Here is a 20690-nt window from a genome sequence, read left to right as displayed (position 1 = left end):
CCCCAGAGCAACTTATGATCCATTTTTGAAGCTATGATGATAGCTTCTCCCTTGCAGATATATGAGTGCCTGGCAACTAGCTCACCTTTAAGGCTATTTATAGTATCCAATAATCACATGACTGTAATTTGCTATGTTTTTTACGAGTTTCCAGCATTCACTTTTTCTGGCAAAAAGCATCCACTAGGAAAAATTGATTCACCTAATCACCACAGCATTTGCTTAACAACCACTGCAAAAAATGTCAAAAACTTGGGTCATGTGATGCCTTAACTTACGACCATAAGAACTTAATCAATGGTCTCAATCATAAGTTGAGGATTACCTGTATTCAAGTGAAAGGTAAAGTGTCCAACTATAGGGAACAGTGCTCATCTACATGTGGTCATATGCCCAGCATGATTATATACCAAGGCACACGAAACACTGTTACCTTCTCACCAAAGTGGTACCTATTTATCTAGTCACATTTGTACACTTTTGAACTGCTAGGGCAGGAACTAGAGCAAGTAATAGGAGCTCATCCCATTGCATGGTGCTTGGGTCTCGAACCTGGATTGTCAGCTTTGTAACTGACAAGTTCAGTATTTTTAATCCCTGAGCCATTGCGCCTCTGTGTATTCAAACTAAGAGATGTGTTAAGACAGGGGTTCCCAACCGGGAGTGCTCGCACTCCCTGGGGGTACGAGATGATATTCCAGGGGGTGCAAAAAGTTGGGTTTTCAAAATTATAGTGTACATCCATAATTTTTTGCCATTATTTTGAATTTTTGTAAGGGGTGCGAGAATATATAGAAGCATTCTACAGGTGTGGGGTATAGAAAAGGTTGGGAACCGCTGTGTTAAGAGATGATGATGATGTGGCACTTGGTAGTTCACAATCCTAACACAGTTTTTCCCTCATTTTTTTCTTGTCAACTAATGTAGGGATAGAAGGCATTAGGGTACCATGTTGATATTCTTGATTACAATTCCTACATAATTTCATGTTATTACCATACCATAATTTAGGGCACAGGTCAGCAACCCGCGGCTCCGGAGCCGCATGCGGCTCTTTGGGCCTTCCCCTGTGGCTCCCAGCCTCCTCTGCCTTTGCAGAGAGAGACAGAGACAGAGAGAGGCAATTGCGCTTCCCTGCTTCTCTCTCTCTCTCTCTCTCTCTGTGTTTGTGTTTTTTTGTGTGTGTGTGTGTGTCTGTGTGTATGTGTAAAAGAGAGTGCACTCACAGTATTCTCCGAGGAGCTGAAAAGCTTACTGGGCGGAGCTCCTCCCTTTGCTGCGTCTCTGCAGGAAGCAGGAAGGGCAGGAGAGAGCTAGCTAGCCCAGCTAGGCTGACTCAGGAATTCTGGGAGTTGAAGTCCATGAGTCATAAAAGAGAGGTTGCTTGTTGGACAACAGCTTGAAGCTTGCCAGGTGAGCAGCAGATAGGAGGGGGGGGGGAGAAAGAGAGAGAGAGAAAGAGAGGGAGAGAGAGCGGGGGGGGGGAGGGAAGAGGAGTGGCAGACCAAGGGCAGATAGAGAGGGAGGGAGAGAGAGACAGAGAGAGAGAGAGAGAGACCCTTTTGACATCTAAAATGAAGATAACACTGCATATATCCTTTTTTACGTGTGTGTGTGTGTGTGTACACATACATACATACATACATACATACATACATACACATATATATATACACACACACACACACACACACACACACACACCTATAATAAAGGTAAAAAAGGATATATGCAGTGTTATCTTCATTTTAGATATCAAAAGGGTTTTGCGGCTCCCAGTGTTTTGTTTTTGGTGGGAAACGGGTCCAAGTGGCTCTTTAAGTGTTTTGGGTTGCCTACCCCTGATTTAGGGGATTAATTTAAAATATCTGAGGGGAAAATAAGTTACCTAACCTTGTGTCCCAAATGTGCTTTTTCAAAAGGCAACTGGACTTTTTTATTTTTCTCTGAAGACCTTTCACCCAAGCAGCTTCTTTAGCTTTGACTGGATGGTGAGGAATGGAAGGATTTATATTCCTTGCAGACAGCTGGTTATGTGCACTCTTTTAGAGAGTTATTGAGACCACTTGGAATTTTATCTGTGACCTCAAGGTCACCTGAGTAGTACAAATGGGTGTGGGGCTTTCTTGGAATTGCTGAAACGACTGTGTTGTAGACCAGAGATAGATGATGTTGTATTCCTCCCCAGATATCCCTCTATCTTCCTTAATATGTATCCCCTAAGGTACACATTAAAGAAGACAGAAGCCTTAACACTGACATTTACAGACTCAGGCTCCATCCTGACAAGACCGAGTGGCTTTGGATGTTGCCTCCCAAGGATCATGTTAACTGTCCAGTGTTGACTCTAGCAGGGGAAAATATACCCCCTTCGGAGCGGGTTCACAACTTGGGTGTCCTCCTTGATCCACAGCTGAAATTGGAACATCATTTGACGGCTGTGGCTGGGAGGACCTTTGCACAAGTTCATCTGTTGCACCAGTTGTGACCCTACCTGGACCGGGAGGCTCTCCTTACAGTCACTCATGCCCTCATCACCTCACGCCTGAACTACTGCAATGCGCTTACATGGGGCTACCCTTGAAAAGTATTCGGAGACTACAGTTGGTCCAGAATGCAGCCGCGCGAGTGGTTGTGGGTGTTTCTCGGTACACCCACATTACACCTATCCTCCGTGAGCTGCACTGGTTGCCTATTGGTCTCCGAGTCCAACTCAAGGTGTAGGTTATTACCTTTAAAGCTCCATATGGCTCAGGGCCAGGCTATTTGCGAGATCGCCTACTACCTCATAGTTCCCTTCGTCCGGTTAGATCCCACAGGTTGGGCCTCCTTCAGATCCCGTCGGCCAAGCAATGCCATTTGGCTGGGCTGCGGGGGAGGGATTTCTCTGTGACGGCGCCCACGTCTTGGAACCAGCTCCCCCCGGAGATTAGGACCGCTCCCACCCTGTTGGTTTTCCGCAATCTGCTTAAGACCTGGCTTTTCCAGCAGGCCTGGGGTTTATAAAATCCGACCCCTGGATGAATGTTACTGTATTGTTTGTCTTGTTAAGTTTTATTGTGTTTTTATTGTTAGCCGCCCGGAGTCCTGCGGGAATGGGGCGGTCTATAAATTTTAATAAATAAATAAATACAGAAACCCCCTCACACACAGATCAATATTTACATTTTGATTCTCACCACCCACTGGAGCACAAAATGGGAGTTATCAGATGGGAAAGAAAAAGAACTAAAACACATCAAGGAAGCCCTCAGAATGTGTGGCTATCCCAACTGGGCCTTCATCAAATCCCAAAAAAGACCCAGCAGGAGTTCCTCAATAACAGACAAAGAAGAAAACAATAAACAAACCAATGTTGTCATTCGATACATTGCAGGAATATCTGAAAAGCTCAGGAGGATCTTCAGCCAATACAACATATTAAACCCAAGAATACACAAAGGCAGCAGCTTGTCCACCCGAAGTATAAAACATCGAGACACAAGCTGAGCAACATGATATATGCAGTACAATGTGGTGAGACATGTGCAGATCTGTACATTGGGAAAATAAAACAACCACTTCATAAATGCACGGCGCAACATAGGAGAACAAACCCATCAGGACAAGATTCAGAATCTATTTGCATTTAAAAGACAAAGGCCACTCTTTTGAAGACAGCAAAGTTCACATTTTGGAGGTTTAGTTTGAAAGAGGGGTCAGAGAGGCCATCTATCTCAAAATTGAACAACTCTCTTTCAACAGAGGGGGAAGGATATGACATCATCTATCTCTAGTCTACAACACAGTCCTTTAGCAGTTCCATTCCCCAGCACCCAGTCAGAACTGAAGAAGTTTCTTGGATGAGAAGCGAAACGTCTTCAAACAAAAACAAGAAAATCCAGTTGCCTCTAGAAAAAGCACCTTTGAGACAACTATAATCTGGATGACTGAGAATCTCCATAGACATTTATCTATTTGTCTTCAGATTTATCGCACATTTGGGATTATAGGACCAACATTACCTATTATGGTCAGTAACTCATAACAACTGATGTCAGGCAGGTAAGTGCTCATGGTGTCCCTCTTTGGGGAAGATGTTATTGATTCTGAACTTGCCTCATTGGTCTAGAAGATAAAAAATAAGATATAGAAAAATATTATAAAATCTGTAAAACAATATTGTATATATTTGGCACTATTTGTATCAGTAAGGAGAAATAGAAAACATATCCTTTGCTGAAGGTGGTATCATCTCTAAAGCATAATTTTTGGAAAGGGCTATCCACACTTGTAAAATGCTATCCAAGTCTTTATATAATTGGCTGTATTTTTTGCTGAATTTGTCACAAGAAGCATTTGTTCTGCTACAAAATTATCTGTTACTTCTAAATACACATACACATCTTTATTATTGCTCAAAACATGCAATTCAGTATTTCTAAGTATATAATCCAGGGGTTGACATACTATATAGCCTTCAAGAATACCAGAAATTTTTTTCTGCTCAGTTCTGTAGAATATTTCAAGTTCAAACCTTAGCATTTTAAGATAAAATTACTCAGAAAGCAGGATATTGAAGATTCTCAGTGTAATGTAGGAAAACCACTAACCACTGACCACTCTCAGCTAGATGGAAAAATAAATTAGGAGATTCTATCATTTTCATTATATTTTCTTTGCAATACAACAGAAAAAAACTCAACTGTTTTCTTTTAATCTCTCTTCCTTTTTTGAAAAGCACAACATATACTGAGTGCACTTAAGAAAAATATAATAACAATACTTTATTTAAAAAGAAAATAAAATACTAGAAAGGAAAACTTGAGGAGCAGAATAGATATTGTCTAAAAGCTCAATTTAATAAGTTTACTCAAAGTTTACTGAGTCCAGTAAGGCTTAATCTGGTAAGTATATGTTCAATTCCAGTTTAAAACTCTTTTAAGATGCAGTATTCACACTAAACAAATATAATTCAACTTTTGTGCTGCACAAAATAATAAACATAGCATGGTGTTATTTAGAGGAATATAACTTCCAGTAAATCTATTAGGTCTTACAAAACAGCATAAACTAATTTCTAAATTGCCCATGAAAAAAATAACTGCTTGAAAAATTCTATTCATGCAGAAGAAAACTACTGAAGTTTGATGTTTTACAAACATATTAAAAATCTGAAATTAAAATTTTATAATTCCTCCAAATAAATCAAATTACACTGTTCCCCAAGGATTTCAACACTGGATCATTTTTGGTGTAAAATGGCAAACAAATAAGCAAAGGAATTTCAAGTGTCAGCTTTTTATAATATAAATTTGTCTGAATTTATATTTTGATAAAACCTGTTTGGAAAATATGATGTGGTAAAAATGACTAATGTGTTGAAATACCAGATCAAAAGCTAGGGGAAAAATGATACACATTTGCAATTTTTAGGATTGGGCAAATGCTACTTCAGCATCATCTCACCATTCTCTCCCCCCCCCCATTGTCTTCCTATAATTATATTATAATTCCCTCACCTAGATTTTTCTATCAGTTCTTACAGCAAGAGCTCTCTAGTCTTGACACATTAAAATGTTCTTCAGTTTCAATTTTACTTTACCCAGCATGATTTTTGTCCTCATTAAATTTTCTGTTGTTGCTATGCACAATTTTGTTTTATTTTGTCTTTCCTTGATAAGCATATATTTTTCTATAGAACAGCATCCCTTCTTTCCTATAGACACTTCCTTGCTTGAGGTTTCTGTCAATGAATTTTATTTTCCTCTAGTTTAAGCTTCTTCTTTTTATCATTTGTGGTGGACATGTGATAAAATAAAGAAATATTGGAGTAGGATTCATATTCTAATACAGAAGATTCTTAAAGTTAATATAAAGATAAAACCAGAAACTTTGGGGGGGGGTGTAATGGAAAAAGACTTGGAAAAAATGTTTGAATTTTGATGTTATATATGTTGACAGCAGCAAGACTACTGTATGCACAAAAATGGAAGGACACTTCAATTCCCACAGTGGATGAATGGCTGCAGAAACTGATGAAGTTAGCAGAGGTGGCTAAATTGATTGCTTTGATAAAAGAAAAAAAGATAATTACTTTTGTTTCTACTTGGAAATCTCTTCTAGACTTTGGACTTGAGGTGGAAAAAAATGAAACTTTGATTTTGAGTTTTACCAATTAGATTTGCTGATATAGAAATAGATAATTTATACTATTATGTAAAAGAAAAAAGTTGAGGTTTGATGTTACTATCTTATTCTACTGCACCAAAGGGAGTCGGAAGTCAGTCAGTTTGCACCAGTTCGGCAGAACACCGGGATAAATATAGAAACAACTGTTTAATAAATTAACAACTGTTTGATAAACTTAGCTTTCGTCGGCAGTCAGAGTGGAATGCTGGAGGTTTGAAAGCCTGCTCATAAGACTGGCAGTTTGTGCACTCTGCTCATAGAACATATCACCAATCTACCCGCCCCAGTTGACCATATTGCTTCTAATAGTCTCACATCTGTCTGTATACTTGTAAGCTCAGGGATCACCACCTCTCTTATTGTTGCTCTCTTTGCCCGCTTTGGACGTATATGGATACACTTTGCTATAGGATGGTCCCCCAATGCCTCCTGTCCTGTGGCCACCCCCCCCCTTGTTGTGAGTGTGACGATCAAACAGCTTGGAACTAGGATCCATGAACACGAGCTGGCCATTAGACAACATGAGCAACGTTCACAGGTGTGGGTCCATATGGCCAGCAACAATCACACGTTCGACCTTGTCGGGACAGAGGCCATCGCCCAGGATGTCACCAAGGGCGGCCGGTTACTGAAGGAGGCTTGGCTGTCGGATGAACATTCAATTAATCGCCACATAGAGTTACTGCCTGCTTATCAGGCACTAAGGAAGTGGGAACAACAGTGTAACAACAACAGGCGCAAGTTACGCAAGACCAGAACTGCTGTCTCATGCAACAGCAAAGAAATACGACCGGCAAAGGGGAGAAATCCCCAGCATAATTTGTACAGGAGTCAATGATGGGAGGTGGGGTCCCATCACAAGGGGGGGGGGTGGCCACAGGACAGGAGGCACTGGGGGACCATCCTATAGCAAAGTGTACCCAGATACGTCCAAAGTGGGCAAAGAGAGCGACAATAAGAGAGGCAGTGATCCCTGATCTTACAAGTAAGATGCGAGACTATTAGAAGCAATACGGTCAACTGGGGCGGGTAGATCGGTGATGCGTTCTATGAGCAGAGCTTTCAAACCTCCAGCATTCCACTCTGACTGCCAACGAAAGCTAAGTTTATCAAACAGTTGTTAGTTTATTAAACAATTGTTTTTACAGCACAACCTATCATTTACTTTGCTCTTTCTGGTTTTATGATCATAGTTCTGTTGCTTTTTAGGTCTTCTTGATAGCCCTTTCCCCCCCAAACAATTCCACTTATTGTTCCTATGGGTATACCATGGAAGATTTCTCTTGAAAAAAAGGTCTTTCAGAAACTGAAGAATTATCAAGATTGAAACTGATAAATGCTTTACCCTGAACACTGATTTTTTATTGATGACATCTTTACAGCTTATCACTGATGAAAGAATAATAATGACTGCAAACAAGGCAGCAAATGGCTTTATTATAAACATATCTATTCACAATTAAGTGATACTAAACTGAATGTTGATTTCTCCCATATAAATTTATATCACTTATTTAAGAAGAAACCTATTTGAAATCAATGAAATTTCTGAGAAGGCAAATCTGAAGTTGCACCATAATCTCTTAAATATTCTATGTAATTATTCATAAATGCACAAGTACTATTCCTAACGATTAGCAAACAGGAGTTTTTCTGAATCTGGCCAGAATTATGAAAAGTTACAGTAATGTTAATTTGTTTGGGCATGCCTTATTTGGATTTGAATTTGAGTTTTTATTACTTTTTTAAGAGCAGATCAACTATTACTCTTTTATATTTTACTTTTTAAACAAGCATTACACCAATTATCAATATAAAGAAGACCTCATCAGATTAGTCATTTGAGAATCCAAGATTCTTGACCAAAATAAAATACATATGCCAATCACCACAACTTTATTTCCAGGGTGAAATCTTGTGTCCACACATATAAGGCTAAAATATTTGATGTATAAATAAGATAAAATGAAAATAAATTTAAAATATTTACAAAGAATAGAATAAATTTCCATGCAATAAGCCACAACACCACAGCCTATGAAAGGCACTTACTTTTCTCCGAGAATCACCCGGAGGCTGCTCTGAAGTAAAGAAATTTATAATTCAACTTTGTTTTTTAAAACAGATACTCATTAAAAATAAATTTGAATCAATTCATAAACAAGTAAAAATAACCTCAAAATATCTGGTTCCAAATTAACATCTGTGATCAAAAACAGCAAATTCTTGAAAAATATGTAACTGTTATGTGTGTATTTAATAACAACAACAACAACAATAATAATAATAAAGTTGGAAGGGACCGTGGAGGTCATCTAGTCCAACCCCTTGCTCAGGCAGGAAACCCTATACCATTTCAGACAAATGCCTTGTCCAGTCTTTTCTTAAAAACTTCTAGTGTTGGAGCATTCACCGCTTCTGGAGGCAGGTTGTTCCATTGGTTAATTGTTCTAACTGTCAGGAAGTTTCTCCTTAGTTCTAGGTTGCTTCTCTCCTTGATTAGTTTCCATCTGTTGCTTCTTGTCCTGCCTTCAGATGCTTTGGAGAATAGCTTGATTCCCTTTTCTTTATGGCAGCCCCTGAGATATTGGAACACTGCTATCATGTCCCCACTCGTCCTTCTCTTCATTAAACTAGACATACCCAATACTTATGTATACAAAATATACATACATTCACATCTGTATATATGTGTGGCTGGGTGTGTAGGAAAGCGGAGAGATTGTCTACAGAAAACACTTGCTTTTTCTTCCCATCCCACCAATTCACAGAATGTAGAGATTAAAGAGAAAGAGACTTCCCAGAGAGTAAGCTGTTTGCTTTACTACACATTAAAAGCAATGTGATTGTGCAAGTAGCAGGAAAGAATCAGGTAAAGAGAGACTGTCTGCAGAATTTGGTTCCCCTAACCCCACCCCACAAACAGCAGAGAGATTGAAGAAAAAGAGATGAAGCTGTTTGCATAGTGCACCCATAGTTCCAACCCCAGGTTGCCAGCCCGATTACATTGGTTTTAATGTGCAATAGTGCAAAAAGCTTACTATACTTATCTTGAAATCTTTTTCTCCCCAACCTTTCTGGCAGGTGAGAGTGGGGGAAAATCACGCAAAGGAGAAATTGCCTAAAGAAATCTTTTGTTTTTGTTCTACCCCCACCCCCTTCCCAGAGCACAGCATTCAATGTATTGAAGAACTGCTTGTTTTTTTACAATCCCTTTCTCTCCTATCTCTCTATTCTGCAAAGGAGAAAAAAGAAAAAAAGCATAGGTCAGATATACAACTATATGTAATCACCTGCAATGGTGATCATGTCACTGAGGATGCTATGAAGATCTTGAATGGGCTATAAAGTTCTTTTTCCAATACCATCATAGCTTTGAATGATTGCAGAACAAAAGTCAGTAAATGTCAGCTCTACACACACACACACACACACACACACACACACACACACACACACACTTTCCCCAAAGTAAGGCCTACCTTGAAAATAAGCCCTAGCTTGATTTTCAGGGGTGGGCCTAATATAAGCCTACCCCAAAAATAAGGCCTATTTTTGAAGTGAGGCACACACTTAAAAATCAAGCTTGGGTGGGGTGTGGGGCTGCCCCATGTGCCCCGCCCCCACTTACCTTGCAGCCAAGCCTCTACTTACTGGCCCACTTCTTCTGGCCCACTTCTTTTGTGGAGGTCTTTTGCAGCCAGGCCTGCATTTTGCAGTCAAAGGCCTGCAAGACCTCTGCAGCCGAGGACTGAACTATGGACTGAATCCATAGCTTGGTACTCGGCTGCATAGGCCTTCCAGAAAGGCCTGACTGCAAAATGCAGGCCAGAGCTCCATTCCCAGCTGCAGAATGAAATTGCTCCTTTGGCTGCTGAAGAAGTGGGCTGGCTGGGCAGGGCTGTAGGTGCCAGAGGTGAGTATAAAGACATTCCCCGAAAATAAGACCTGGTGCCTCTTTGAGAAACATGGTATACACACATATATACACACCTCACATTTTATCTCCCATAAAGCATATACATTTTCAAAGTTGCATTCTTTCTTTAAGGGAGAAAATAGTTTAAGGTTTCCGCTTGCAGACTTCAAACACCAAAAAATAATCATCGTCCTTAACTGAGGAAGAAAGAAAGCTGCACACAGTAAACATATGAGAATCCCAGGTTTCTGTCACTGAGTTATTAGACACAAGCATGTCCTTTACCCTCTTTTTGTATATATGTGATTTAGGCTAGATAGTTGAGAGGAAGTTACAAGACACCCTAAAACTAATAAGGAAAAGATACTTTGGAAGCTTAGCCAGTTCTTCAAATAATAATAATAATATGTAGGTTGAGAAGTCCAAAATTAATTACATGAAAGAAACATCTATTCCATAACAGACTCTAGCTTGGTGTTAAAAAGTTATTAATCAATGGAAAAAAACAAGGAAAAGAAAAAAGAAAAAGTATCAGTTGTTCCCCAGAACTTATGTTCAGTAGTTACTATTTCTAAACCTGAAGAATCAACACTGCTCTTATAGTAGCCACTGGTGGATATATCCTTCAAAATCTTGATTTCAATTAGAAAATATAAATTAGTGACTTTGTACCCATTTTTGGCAATGAAATCCACAATTAAAGTATACAACATACTTGGAAACTGCTTTATGAAATATATTTTTGTTTGGTTATCTGATTATTTTCATTGAAACTACTCAAGCAGGGTTATTTTCAATCCTTTTGAACAGAAAATGTTAGGAAGCATGGCCAATGCTGCTATCATCATTGCTAGTGAGAAATATCAATTTGTTTCTATTCTCTTCTGTGTTTTCAGCAAAATTAATTTATTTAATTTGTTTATAAGGCCACTCATCTCAGTACATGACTCTCTGGAGCTCACAACACTAAAATAAATATATATACAAATACAAAATTAATTAATCCAACTCAGGACTCATTCTTCCCACATTTGTTAAAAGTACTCAAAAACCTTTGCTGTCAGGTTCATTAATACCTCCCGAACTACCCAAAACAGATGACCATTATCACTTTTACATTTCTAAAGATTAGTAGAAGAGATATTTTTGTAGGTATGATATTATTAGGCAGATATTCTATGATCTGCTTAGTAATTTCATTTTTAATTAAGTTTTAGGAACAGCTTCTTAATTTTCTTTAAAGACTTTGTAAAATTTATAGATATGACTAATTTGACTAAGTTTGACATATGGGGGTAATATGGATTATAAACCAACAGAGGTAACAAAATAGTATAGGTGATTCTCAACAATCATTTGTTTAGCAACCATTCAAAGTTACAAAATCACTGAAAAATGACTTATGATTGCACTTATGGTCATCACAACATCACTACAGTCATGTGCTTGGCAACCGGCATTTATTTAAGACAGTTGCAGCATCCCAGAGTCATATGATTGCCATTTGCAATTGTAAGATTGGAGTCCAAGGACTGTATGGGTTGATGGATTGAAGGTGGAAAGCGAGGCACCTGGTTTTCTTGTTTTTAATTTCATTAGTGTTGTGAGCTGCCCAGACTTGTTTTTTATTTAACAAATGATATAAATAAAGCTTAAAAAGGACATAAATAATTTAATATTAGGGTTTTCTGATCTTCAACAGTTTCAAGCATTCATGAACAAATATCTCCTTTTTCACCATAATGCCCCCTCAGGAAAGACTGCTAGGGGAATTTCTTTTTTTTTAATGAGTATCAGTTTCCCATATTCATGTTGACCTTGTCTGAAGACATTTTTCCTAAATATTAGACTAAATGTATAGATTACAACTTTAACATTTTCCCTGTACACCTTTAGATAATCAATCCAACACATCATCCTGCAAAAAATCTAGCACTCAAAGATTAAAAATCATTAGAAATTATTTTAGAGAAATTCATTAGAAATCAATTGGTAAGTATATGATAACTATTAAGGGATTCCCAGTGAATGCTGCAATCCATAAGAGATTAATGTGAAAAACCTTGAATTATATCCGTAGATTCTGTAAAATAGATACTCAAATGAGGCCATTCCAATTTTGTAACTTTTACAAAAAGAATGCAGGGTGGCACCTTGTTTGTTGCAAATACTCAATTTATTTTCTTTATACTGAAAAATATGAAGCAAAAAAAATGAATATCGTTTAAGCACTTACCTCCAAAGAGCTCCAATTCCCTTAAGCCCTCAAGAATAAATTTTTCAGACATCCACCGCTGTGAAAGAAAATCACCCAGAAGGTAATGTGACATAATTATCATATTTCTACTAAGTAAAAGGGGAAAAAACCAGCATGACCTTTAAACTTAAAATATAACAGCAGAGAAATGTTTAGAGATAACACACATCATAATTTGTTTGGCTTTTTTATAGGTCCACCGAATATGATAAAATGACCATTCATGGTATCCATTTACAAGATAAATTAGAAGTACTTTTATACATTCTACATAATTTTTCTGTAATCATATTCCAATCATTGTATACAAATTTATATACATTCTTTTTAAAGTTATAGCATATTGTAAATTTCAATCCTTTTAACCAGATATTTACTCACTATTTCACTGGTATATTGCAGTGATGGTGAACCTTTTAGAGACTGAGTGGCCAAGCTGCAACCCAAAATCCACTTATTTATCACTGGGTGCCAGGTGGGCATGGCCCACTGGGTGGGCGTGGCTGTGGTGGTCATGGCAGAGTGTGGCCAAGGTCACCTCGATGTTGCTCATGGGAGGGATGCCTGTTGGGGCCAGACAGGGTTCGGGGAGATCCAAGGGGTCTCTGGCAGGTGGGGCAGTGGGCAGGAGGCTCGTCCTATGGGGTAAGGCAAGGCAGGGCTGGGGTGCCATTATCGCAGGGCAAGGCGAGGTAGGGGCCGGGGCGGCTGCTGCCTGACACCATCGGCCCCCGCACACTGAGGCCAGCGAGCGCATGGGGGCCAACAGTGTCTGTCAGCATCCACAGTCTGCCAGCCCCTCGACCGGCGCACTCTAGGGCTCCGCAGCCCGCCACCAGAAGTTCAGAGAAGCCGCCTCTGAACTGGATAGACGGCCGACAGCTGAGGAGACGATGCAGTGGGTCGTGCCCGGGAAAAGGAGAGCATGTGAGGCCAGGAGGGATGGGACAGGGGGGAGGGAAACCAGCCGTGTCTGGGATGCATCTGGCCACATGGGACCTCGGCGAGTTAGCAGGCAGCTGGCTGAAGAGGGATGGTTACCATCTCCGGGGCATGGCATGCGTGCCCACAGAGAGGGCTTCGAGTGCCGCTTCTGGCATGCGTGCCATAGGTTCTCCACCAGAGGTATATTGTGTCCAAAGTTTTTAGCCTACTTTAATTATACAGTCTTTAATGTATTCGTCTTCTGTTCGAATTTCAATAAAAGTTTATACATTTTAGTAATTATATTTTATCCTTTGGTCATAGTTCAAGTTAAAATTCTGTCTTCTGCTACTCAATTCCAAATGTTTATTTATTCGCTAATCAGACCAACTATTTATTTATTAAACAAATTTATATGGCTGCCCAACTCATACATAGTGACTTTGGGTGGCTTACAACATTAAAAAATCCAGGGCATAAATCCCATACAATCACCTTTCTCCCCCCCCCCAGTAGCAACAAATGCAATGATATCAAGTATTTATTTATTTTAAAAATGTCTTATCTACCTTAAATCTTTCTCTTAACTGTGTAGGTGGAAATTACTGAAAACTAAATCCTTCTGTAGTCAAATGGATTTCTTAATTTCATCTTATAGTTTCCATGTTCCTGTTATAACTCTTGATAAGTTAATCATTCTTTACATACGGTTTCTTTTTTATAAAACGCTTTTTTATGCCGAGACCTATAAAGGCATTTTCAGGCACAGACAAACTTTATATCTGTACCATATTCTCACTATGGCATGTCTATTATAATGAACTTTAAGCTTAACTTTATCATACCACAGAAAACCATGCCATTCGAATCTCAGATTGTGCTCTTCTAATTCTAAAATTCTCCAGTTTCTTAGCTGAACCCTCATCTGAACTCTTTCATCTGAACTAACAGCCTGCAAAATGCAATTCCAAATCAGGAATTTTCTTTATTCTTTTGCATCTTGCAGTCTTTGATATTTAAACATATATCATCTATTTAATCTATCTGTCTGTCTGTCTGTCATGGAAACTGCCTATCTCCCTCATAGAGCAATTCTATAAGATAACATCCCAAAATTCTGAATTTTTCTTTTAATATTTCTTTTCTTTTTAGAGGACCTTCCAAAATTAAATTCTTATTGCTCAAATAATACATCTTTATTGTATGTTGAGTTAGTAGCTCAATCCTATCATTACCAGAACAGATGAAATATATCTACAGAAGTATAAATAACTAGAATTACATTATTTGTCATCGCGTGAATCCAAAAAAGAAAGGACATTCTCTTGTTAAATTTTGCTGAAAGTGTTTGACACTCACCCTAATTCGTTCTGGTTTACTTACAAGGAAAGACATGGAATCCACACGTGATAATGCTACTCCACAGGCATGAAATTTTTAGTGTCCTAATAGAAAGGGGAAAAAAAAAGCAAGAGATGTATCTCAAAAGACTGAAAACTAACATTTCTACCAACGTTCTTATTACCTTGCTTCATTTAACTAAGTTAATTAGCTGTATTAAGTGAACTGGATATTTTTTATTCTAAAATTTAAAACAAAAACATACCCAAATAGAATCCATTATGGAAAGATACGATTCTTTTCAATTGTACAGTCCATTAACACATTGCAGGAATAAAAAAACCCCACCCCCAGACATGGTGACTTTCATTACGTCAATATTATTTACACTATTGCCTATAATGGTAGAAGACAGCCGTACTTGCATTCTTCCTAAGCCAATTTATTGAAAGACTGTGGAGTTAAAGTAAAGTATATTCAAACACAGGACTTACAAATAATGCTGAAGAGAGTTTAAGACTACGATGGAAGTCTTATTATCCCTTTATAAACATACTGGTGCACTATCGCCCATCTGTTGATCAATCACCATTACAGATTCATTACTACCAGAACTGGATTTAACATAAACTTGAATGGTATTCTTTCTTTTCTCAAATACTGCTCTCATACTCAGTGTAACATTAAATTGATATAAGAAACAATTTAAAATCAAACTCTCTTTCCAACAATATTCTTAATAAATCAGTACTTAATTGCAGCATATCTACAATGGCCTGAATAAAAACCTACAGTTTAGGCAACAGGAACTACAGTGCTGCTGGTGTACAAAGAATGAAAAACCCAGTCTCTAAACATATATTTTATTATTGAACAACATTTTAATATTATTTTTTTTAGAATCTGTGAATAGCAACTGTCAAGTCATCATTTCAGTGGATGTTTAAAAATAGGACAATACAGATAATCAAAGATAATTTCAAGATTTATCAATGCATGTTTCCTCAGTGCCCAAGTTGAAAGCAATGCTAAGACTAAGGCTGTTCCACAATATCCTTAACCAGATCAGTTATTCTGTGTATCTCAGCATGTGAACACAACCTATTTGACTTATTTAAGATTCAGTGAATTGTGCACTTTTAAAACTCAGTTAACTAGGTTAAATGTGTTGTGCGAACTGTGAGAAGTTTTATATCCAAATATAAAAGGAATGAATTGTGTGTACGTATGTGTGAATTTTTCCCTTTTTTCCTTTCCAATACTGTTTGATTTTATGCTTTGTGCCTTTCCTAACTACACCAAACTCTTGTGCGCTTCACTTGGCTGTGACTAAGAGACTTTGGATAGGTCTCCTCAGGTGTACACATACACCCCAAACTGACAGGCACAAAAGGTAGGGACAAGGAAAAGGGAACTTCGGCTTCACACGGTTCCCCAACTGCTGGAACCATGGACATCTGGATTTAGGCTGGTGCATGCCTGGACATCTGGATTTAGGCTGGTGCATGCCTGGATTTAGGCGAAAAAAGTGAAATACACAGGATTTATGTAAACAAAATGGAGTGTTATGGGATGAGACTAGTAATTTAATATAATTTGGCAAAATAAAGACACTTTCAATTGTATTAAAAGAAAAAATAAAGAAAAAAGCCTTAAAAGAACTATTTTCTTGAAAAGCTGTTATTGAATATAGGAATGTTTCGAGACATTTACATTGAAAGAGACTATTTTACTATTATTGTATATGCATGAATATTGTAATTTTATGTTTAAAGTAAGAAAAGTTACAAAGATGGCTTAATTATGCTGCTTTGATGATCTATGAAAATAACCCATTGAGAGCAATATCTTTCTGTTTCTTCACTTTACCTGTGCTTACCAGCCTGCAAGTAAACGCTAGAGGCTGAGGGGGAAAAAAAAGGAGGGGGAAGACTCTTTAATCCTTCTTCACTCTGCAGCCTATTCTAATTTTTTTTGCAATAGCAAAATATTTCTTCCCTCTAAATCTCTTTATGAAAACTAAGCTACGAGGAATAATCTTTCCATCTTGGCTAGCCTGGCTAGCAAGGCAATGTGGAGAGAAATCTTTTTCTTTTTCTTCTTTTTCTTCCTTTTCTTATCCCTTTCCCCAAGAAATTGGACAAGAATTCTTGTGTCTTGGTCTTGCAATGACAGTCCAATAGATAATTTAATCAGGCATAAATTTAGTCAGCTGATTTCTTCTATTAAATCCTGGTTAACTATTTTTCTTATCACATATGCTAATTAAGAGGAAGAAATTGCAAAACCACAACCCAACAAAAGCCTGTTTCCAAAACTCCATTGCAAAGTATATTAAAAGTAATACTAGCCCCAATCTGCCTTTGTATTTGTAAACTGCATTATAAGAGATGAGTGAAATGTATGGTTAAGCAGAGCTGCCATGTTTACAGCTTTGATTTTCATAAATGTATATGCTTGTAAGAAAGTTAATGATTTGTAACTATGTGTAGAAAGGGGAGTTTGAGAAAGGAATAGTCTAGATCAGGCATGTCAAACTCACGATGTCACAGGACTTTTTGTGCATTGCGGGCCGGCAGTTTGACATGCCTGGTTTAGATGAACAACCTAGAGAAAGCTTATACTCTATATAATCAGTAATAAGAAAGTTTAAGAAATGTGATTCAGAAGATCTGAAGCCAACATATGTTGTGTAGCAAAATTTAAGGGATTTTTGCATTTTAATCTGGATGTATCCTTAATAATGCATTTGGAACTACAAAGTGAAGACTAGATATTGCTAAGTATGTGCTAAACCTGTTTTCTTTACACTTAAAACCAAGGAAAAGAAGTTAAACAAATTTGTGATTAGAGCCAGTTTGGTTTAAGGGACCAACCTGGAAAGAAAAAGAATGTAGATTCAAGTCCTACCTTAGCCATGAAAGTGGGTTGGATAACTTTGGGCAAGTCATTTTCTCTTAGCCATTAGAAAAAGACACATTTTTTGTTTTCCAAACTGTTATTGCCTAATCCCTGTACTGTTGCGTAGTCTGCTGTGCTGTCTCAAGACAAATTTTCATTTCAGCCTCTCTCAATAATCCCATCACAGAATTATTTCAGCATTGTTGATTCCATGTGGGCCAGTAAGGAAAAAAAAATAAAGATTTCCTTTTGCCTATGTTTTACCTTTAAAAAAAATCCTAGTAGGAATGGTAGTGGGAAAAATAGGATATTCATTTTTGTATTTGTAATTATTGGCATGTTCCAATAGATGCAATTATTAATGTACCATGTATCCACAATGCATATGGGCCAAACAAGACCTTAAATGAACCCCCATCTAGTGAAACTCCAGGAAAAACTTGCTGAAGACTGAGCGTGGCAGATTGTGAGGGTTGTCACTTGTTGGGATAATTGGCCTGGTATTGACCCCTCCCTGAATAATTTCTCGTCTATAGAAATTAGGACTCCATAGCTTAAAACACATCATTGTTTTCCTTCTAACAATATTATTTAATAAACCTGTCCTCCTAAAGATGTTTCCTTTATGATGTTGTTGTTGTTAATTGTTGTTAATTGCGAAGTCGTGTCCGACCCATCGCGACCCCATGGACAATGTTCCTCCAGGTCTTCCTGTCCTCTACCATCTTCTGGAGTCCATTTAAGTTCACACCTACTGCTTCAGTGACTCCATCCAGCCATCTCATTCTCTGTCGTCCCCTTCTTCTATTGCCCTCAATCTTTTCCAGCATTAGGCCCTTCTCCAGTGAGTCCTTCCTTCTCATTAGGTAGCCAAAGTATTTGAGTTTCAACTTCAGGATCTGGCCTTCTAAAGAGCAGTCGGGGTTGATCTCTTCTAGGACTGACCGGTTTGAATGCCTTGCAGTCCAAGGGATTCGCAGGAGTCTTCTCCAGCACCATAGTTCAAAGGCCTCAATTCTTTGGCCCTCAGCCTTTCTTATGGTCCAACTTTATTAGCCATACATTGCAACTGGAAAAACCATGGCCTGGATTATACGCACTTTTGTTGGCAGGGTGATGTCTCTGCTTTTTAGGATACTGTCTAGATTTGCCATAGCTTTCCTCCCCAGGAGCAAGCGTCTTTTAATTTCTTGGCTGCAGTCCCCATCTGAGGTGATCTTGGAGCCCAGAAAAATAAAATCTGTCATTACCTCCATTTCTTCCCCATCTATTTGCCAGGAATTGAGAGGGCCGGATGCCATGATTGTGGTTTTCTTAATGTTGAGTTTCAAGCCAACTTTTGCACTCTCCTTCTTCACCCGCATCAAGAGGCTCTTTAGTTCCTCTTCACTTTCTGCCATTAGAGTGGTATCATCTGCATATCTTAGGTTGTTGATATTTCTCCCGGCAATCTTAATTCCAACTTTTGATTCATCTAGCCCTGCCTTTCTCATGATGTGCTCTGCATATAAGTTAAATAGGCAGGGCGACAATATACAGCCTTGCCGGACTCCTTTTCCAATTTTGAACCAATCAGTGGTTCCGTGTCCAGTTCTCACTGTTGCTTCTTGACCTGCATATAGGTTTCTATATACAGGTCAAGAATGATGATGTTATGATGTTACAAATAGACAAAAAATATGGTTATAAACTACACCCATTAATAGTGTGTATGTTAATCAACTAAAATTAGCAAACTTCCTCAAATAAGTTACCCAGACTTAATCCACATATAAAAGGATAAGGTCTGCAAATACAAACGGAGTTAATTAAATTCGGTCTCCCAGAGGAACTGCATGTTCACAAGAATAAACATAGCTACATACCTACACACACACATACACACAAGCCCCTCAAGTGTCCCCCTAGAATCAGTACTTGACACCCGGAACAAGCTCCCCCTATAAAAATCTGCTGCTGTACTTCATTTCTCCGCAGCTTGTCCCTAAATGCGAACTGCTTTGCTTTTAGAAATAAATATTTCTTCTTTCCTCACAGATGCCTAGATCTCATTTTTATTTATTCTTGCGCAGCTCTGGCTCGAGTTGGAACCCCAAATTATTCTTCTGACAGAACTCAGCCATTACGTTGTTGTTTTTCAATAAACCAAATATAATAACAAACGAACAAAAAATCAATCCAGGATTATAGTACTCTTTCTATAATCCTGGAAAAGACTGTTTGTTCTTAAGGAGAATACAAAATAATATCTGCGGCTTCCTCAGATGTCTTTAAGAACAGATCAATTACTGGAGGGTGATCCACTGATAGTTAACAGCCAGAGGGAGAAATAAAAGAAGAAACAGTCACTGCCGGAGCGGCTGCCAATGCCGCGTCTCGAGGTGGTCATTGTTGGGATGCGAGATCCAGGAAATCCACTTGCCCTAACCAGGCAACGGATGTATCCTCGATTCAGCAGCGGCTTCGGAGATGCTGTTAGCATTCAGGGTGCCTACCAGCCCTGTTTTATACCTCCGGCACAAGCATACCCCATGTAAACTGGTTGTGTAATATGAGATACCTCACTCAGACGGTCGGCCCGCTCTAAAGAGCTCCGGAACTTCGTGTCCACAAAGATCGACTCGGAACAAGGACAAAAATACGTTTGAAAAGAAAATCGCGCGAGACTGGGAAAATAGCGAGGCTTCTCCTCTTTTAACTCAGCCTCCGCAGTGCCCACGAGGCCCGAGTCATCTCGTCTGCGCAGATTCCCACAGCAACCTGGAGAGACGTGGGTCGCCTGCGCGCGCATCTCTTGTAGTGGAGCAGGTCGCGATTCTTTGAGGTCAACTCCGCTTCCAGGAGCCCTTTGTCCCCGTACGCCAGTTCTCAGCGCCCAGGCTTGAAGGCGGCAAGAGAATCCGAAACTCGACATATTCCGAGGCAGATTGACGACGCCAGAGAGAGGAAAATGTAGAGTCGATATTCTATAGCTTGAAAGTAGGACCTACTTTCTTCAGAAAATAGCAAAATACATTTATAATGTAGGTTTCTATCAAACAACAGAAATGTAGCTAGAAAAATAAGATTTCTTTGTTTTTAAACTCATTCTTCCATATTTTGAACAATTGATCTGTCTGAGCTCATATATTCAGCTTTTCATCAGGCAAGATGGTTTGTAAAATAAAGCAAAGGTTA

General features: G+C 38.7%; 1 protein-coding gene across 8 annotated transcripts in view; it reads right to left on the bottom strand.

Moving 5' to 3' along the window:
- STRADA (STE20 related adaptor alpha) overlaps positions 1–20243 on the bottom strand; it is a 32488-nt gene extending 12245 nt beyond the window's left edge. For 2 of the 8 annotated variants that reach the window (XR_005555180.1, XM_039331355.1), the window contains exons 1-5: positions 20074–20243; positions 14631–14716; positions 12327–12384; positions 8224–8252; positions 4005–4107 (exon numbers count right to left, since the gene is read on the bottom strand). Coding sequence is in view for 7 of the 8 variants with exons in the window: in XM_039331355.1 (XP_039187289.1) it covers positions 4005–4107; positions 8224–8252; positions 12327–12384; positions 14631–14666 (226 nt within the window). In the remaining variant the exon portion in view is untranslated. Of the gene's footprint in view, positions 1–4004; positions 4108–8223; positions 8253–12326; positions 12385–14630; positions 14717–20073 lie in introns of those variants that run through there. The other 6 variants (XM_039331356.1, XM_039331358.1, XM_039331362.1 and 3 more) reach the window with 6 other exon arrangements.
- Positions 20244–20690: the final 447 nt, after the last annotated feature.

This window comes from Crotalus tigris, unplaced genomic scaffold (assembly GCF_016545835.1).
Source record: "Crotalus tigris isolate CLP2741 ecotype Arizona unplaced genomic scaffold, ASM1654583v1 scf7180000024437.13266115, whole genome shotgun sequence".
NCBI lineage: Eukaryota > Metazoa > Chordata > Lepidosauria > Squamata > Viperidae > Crotalus > Crotalus tigris.
Note: the sequence above shows the minus strand (reverse complement) of the source record. Positions and strands in the feature narration are given on the sequence as shown.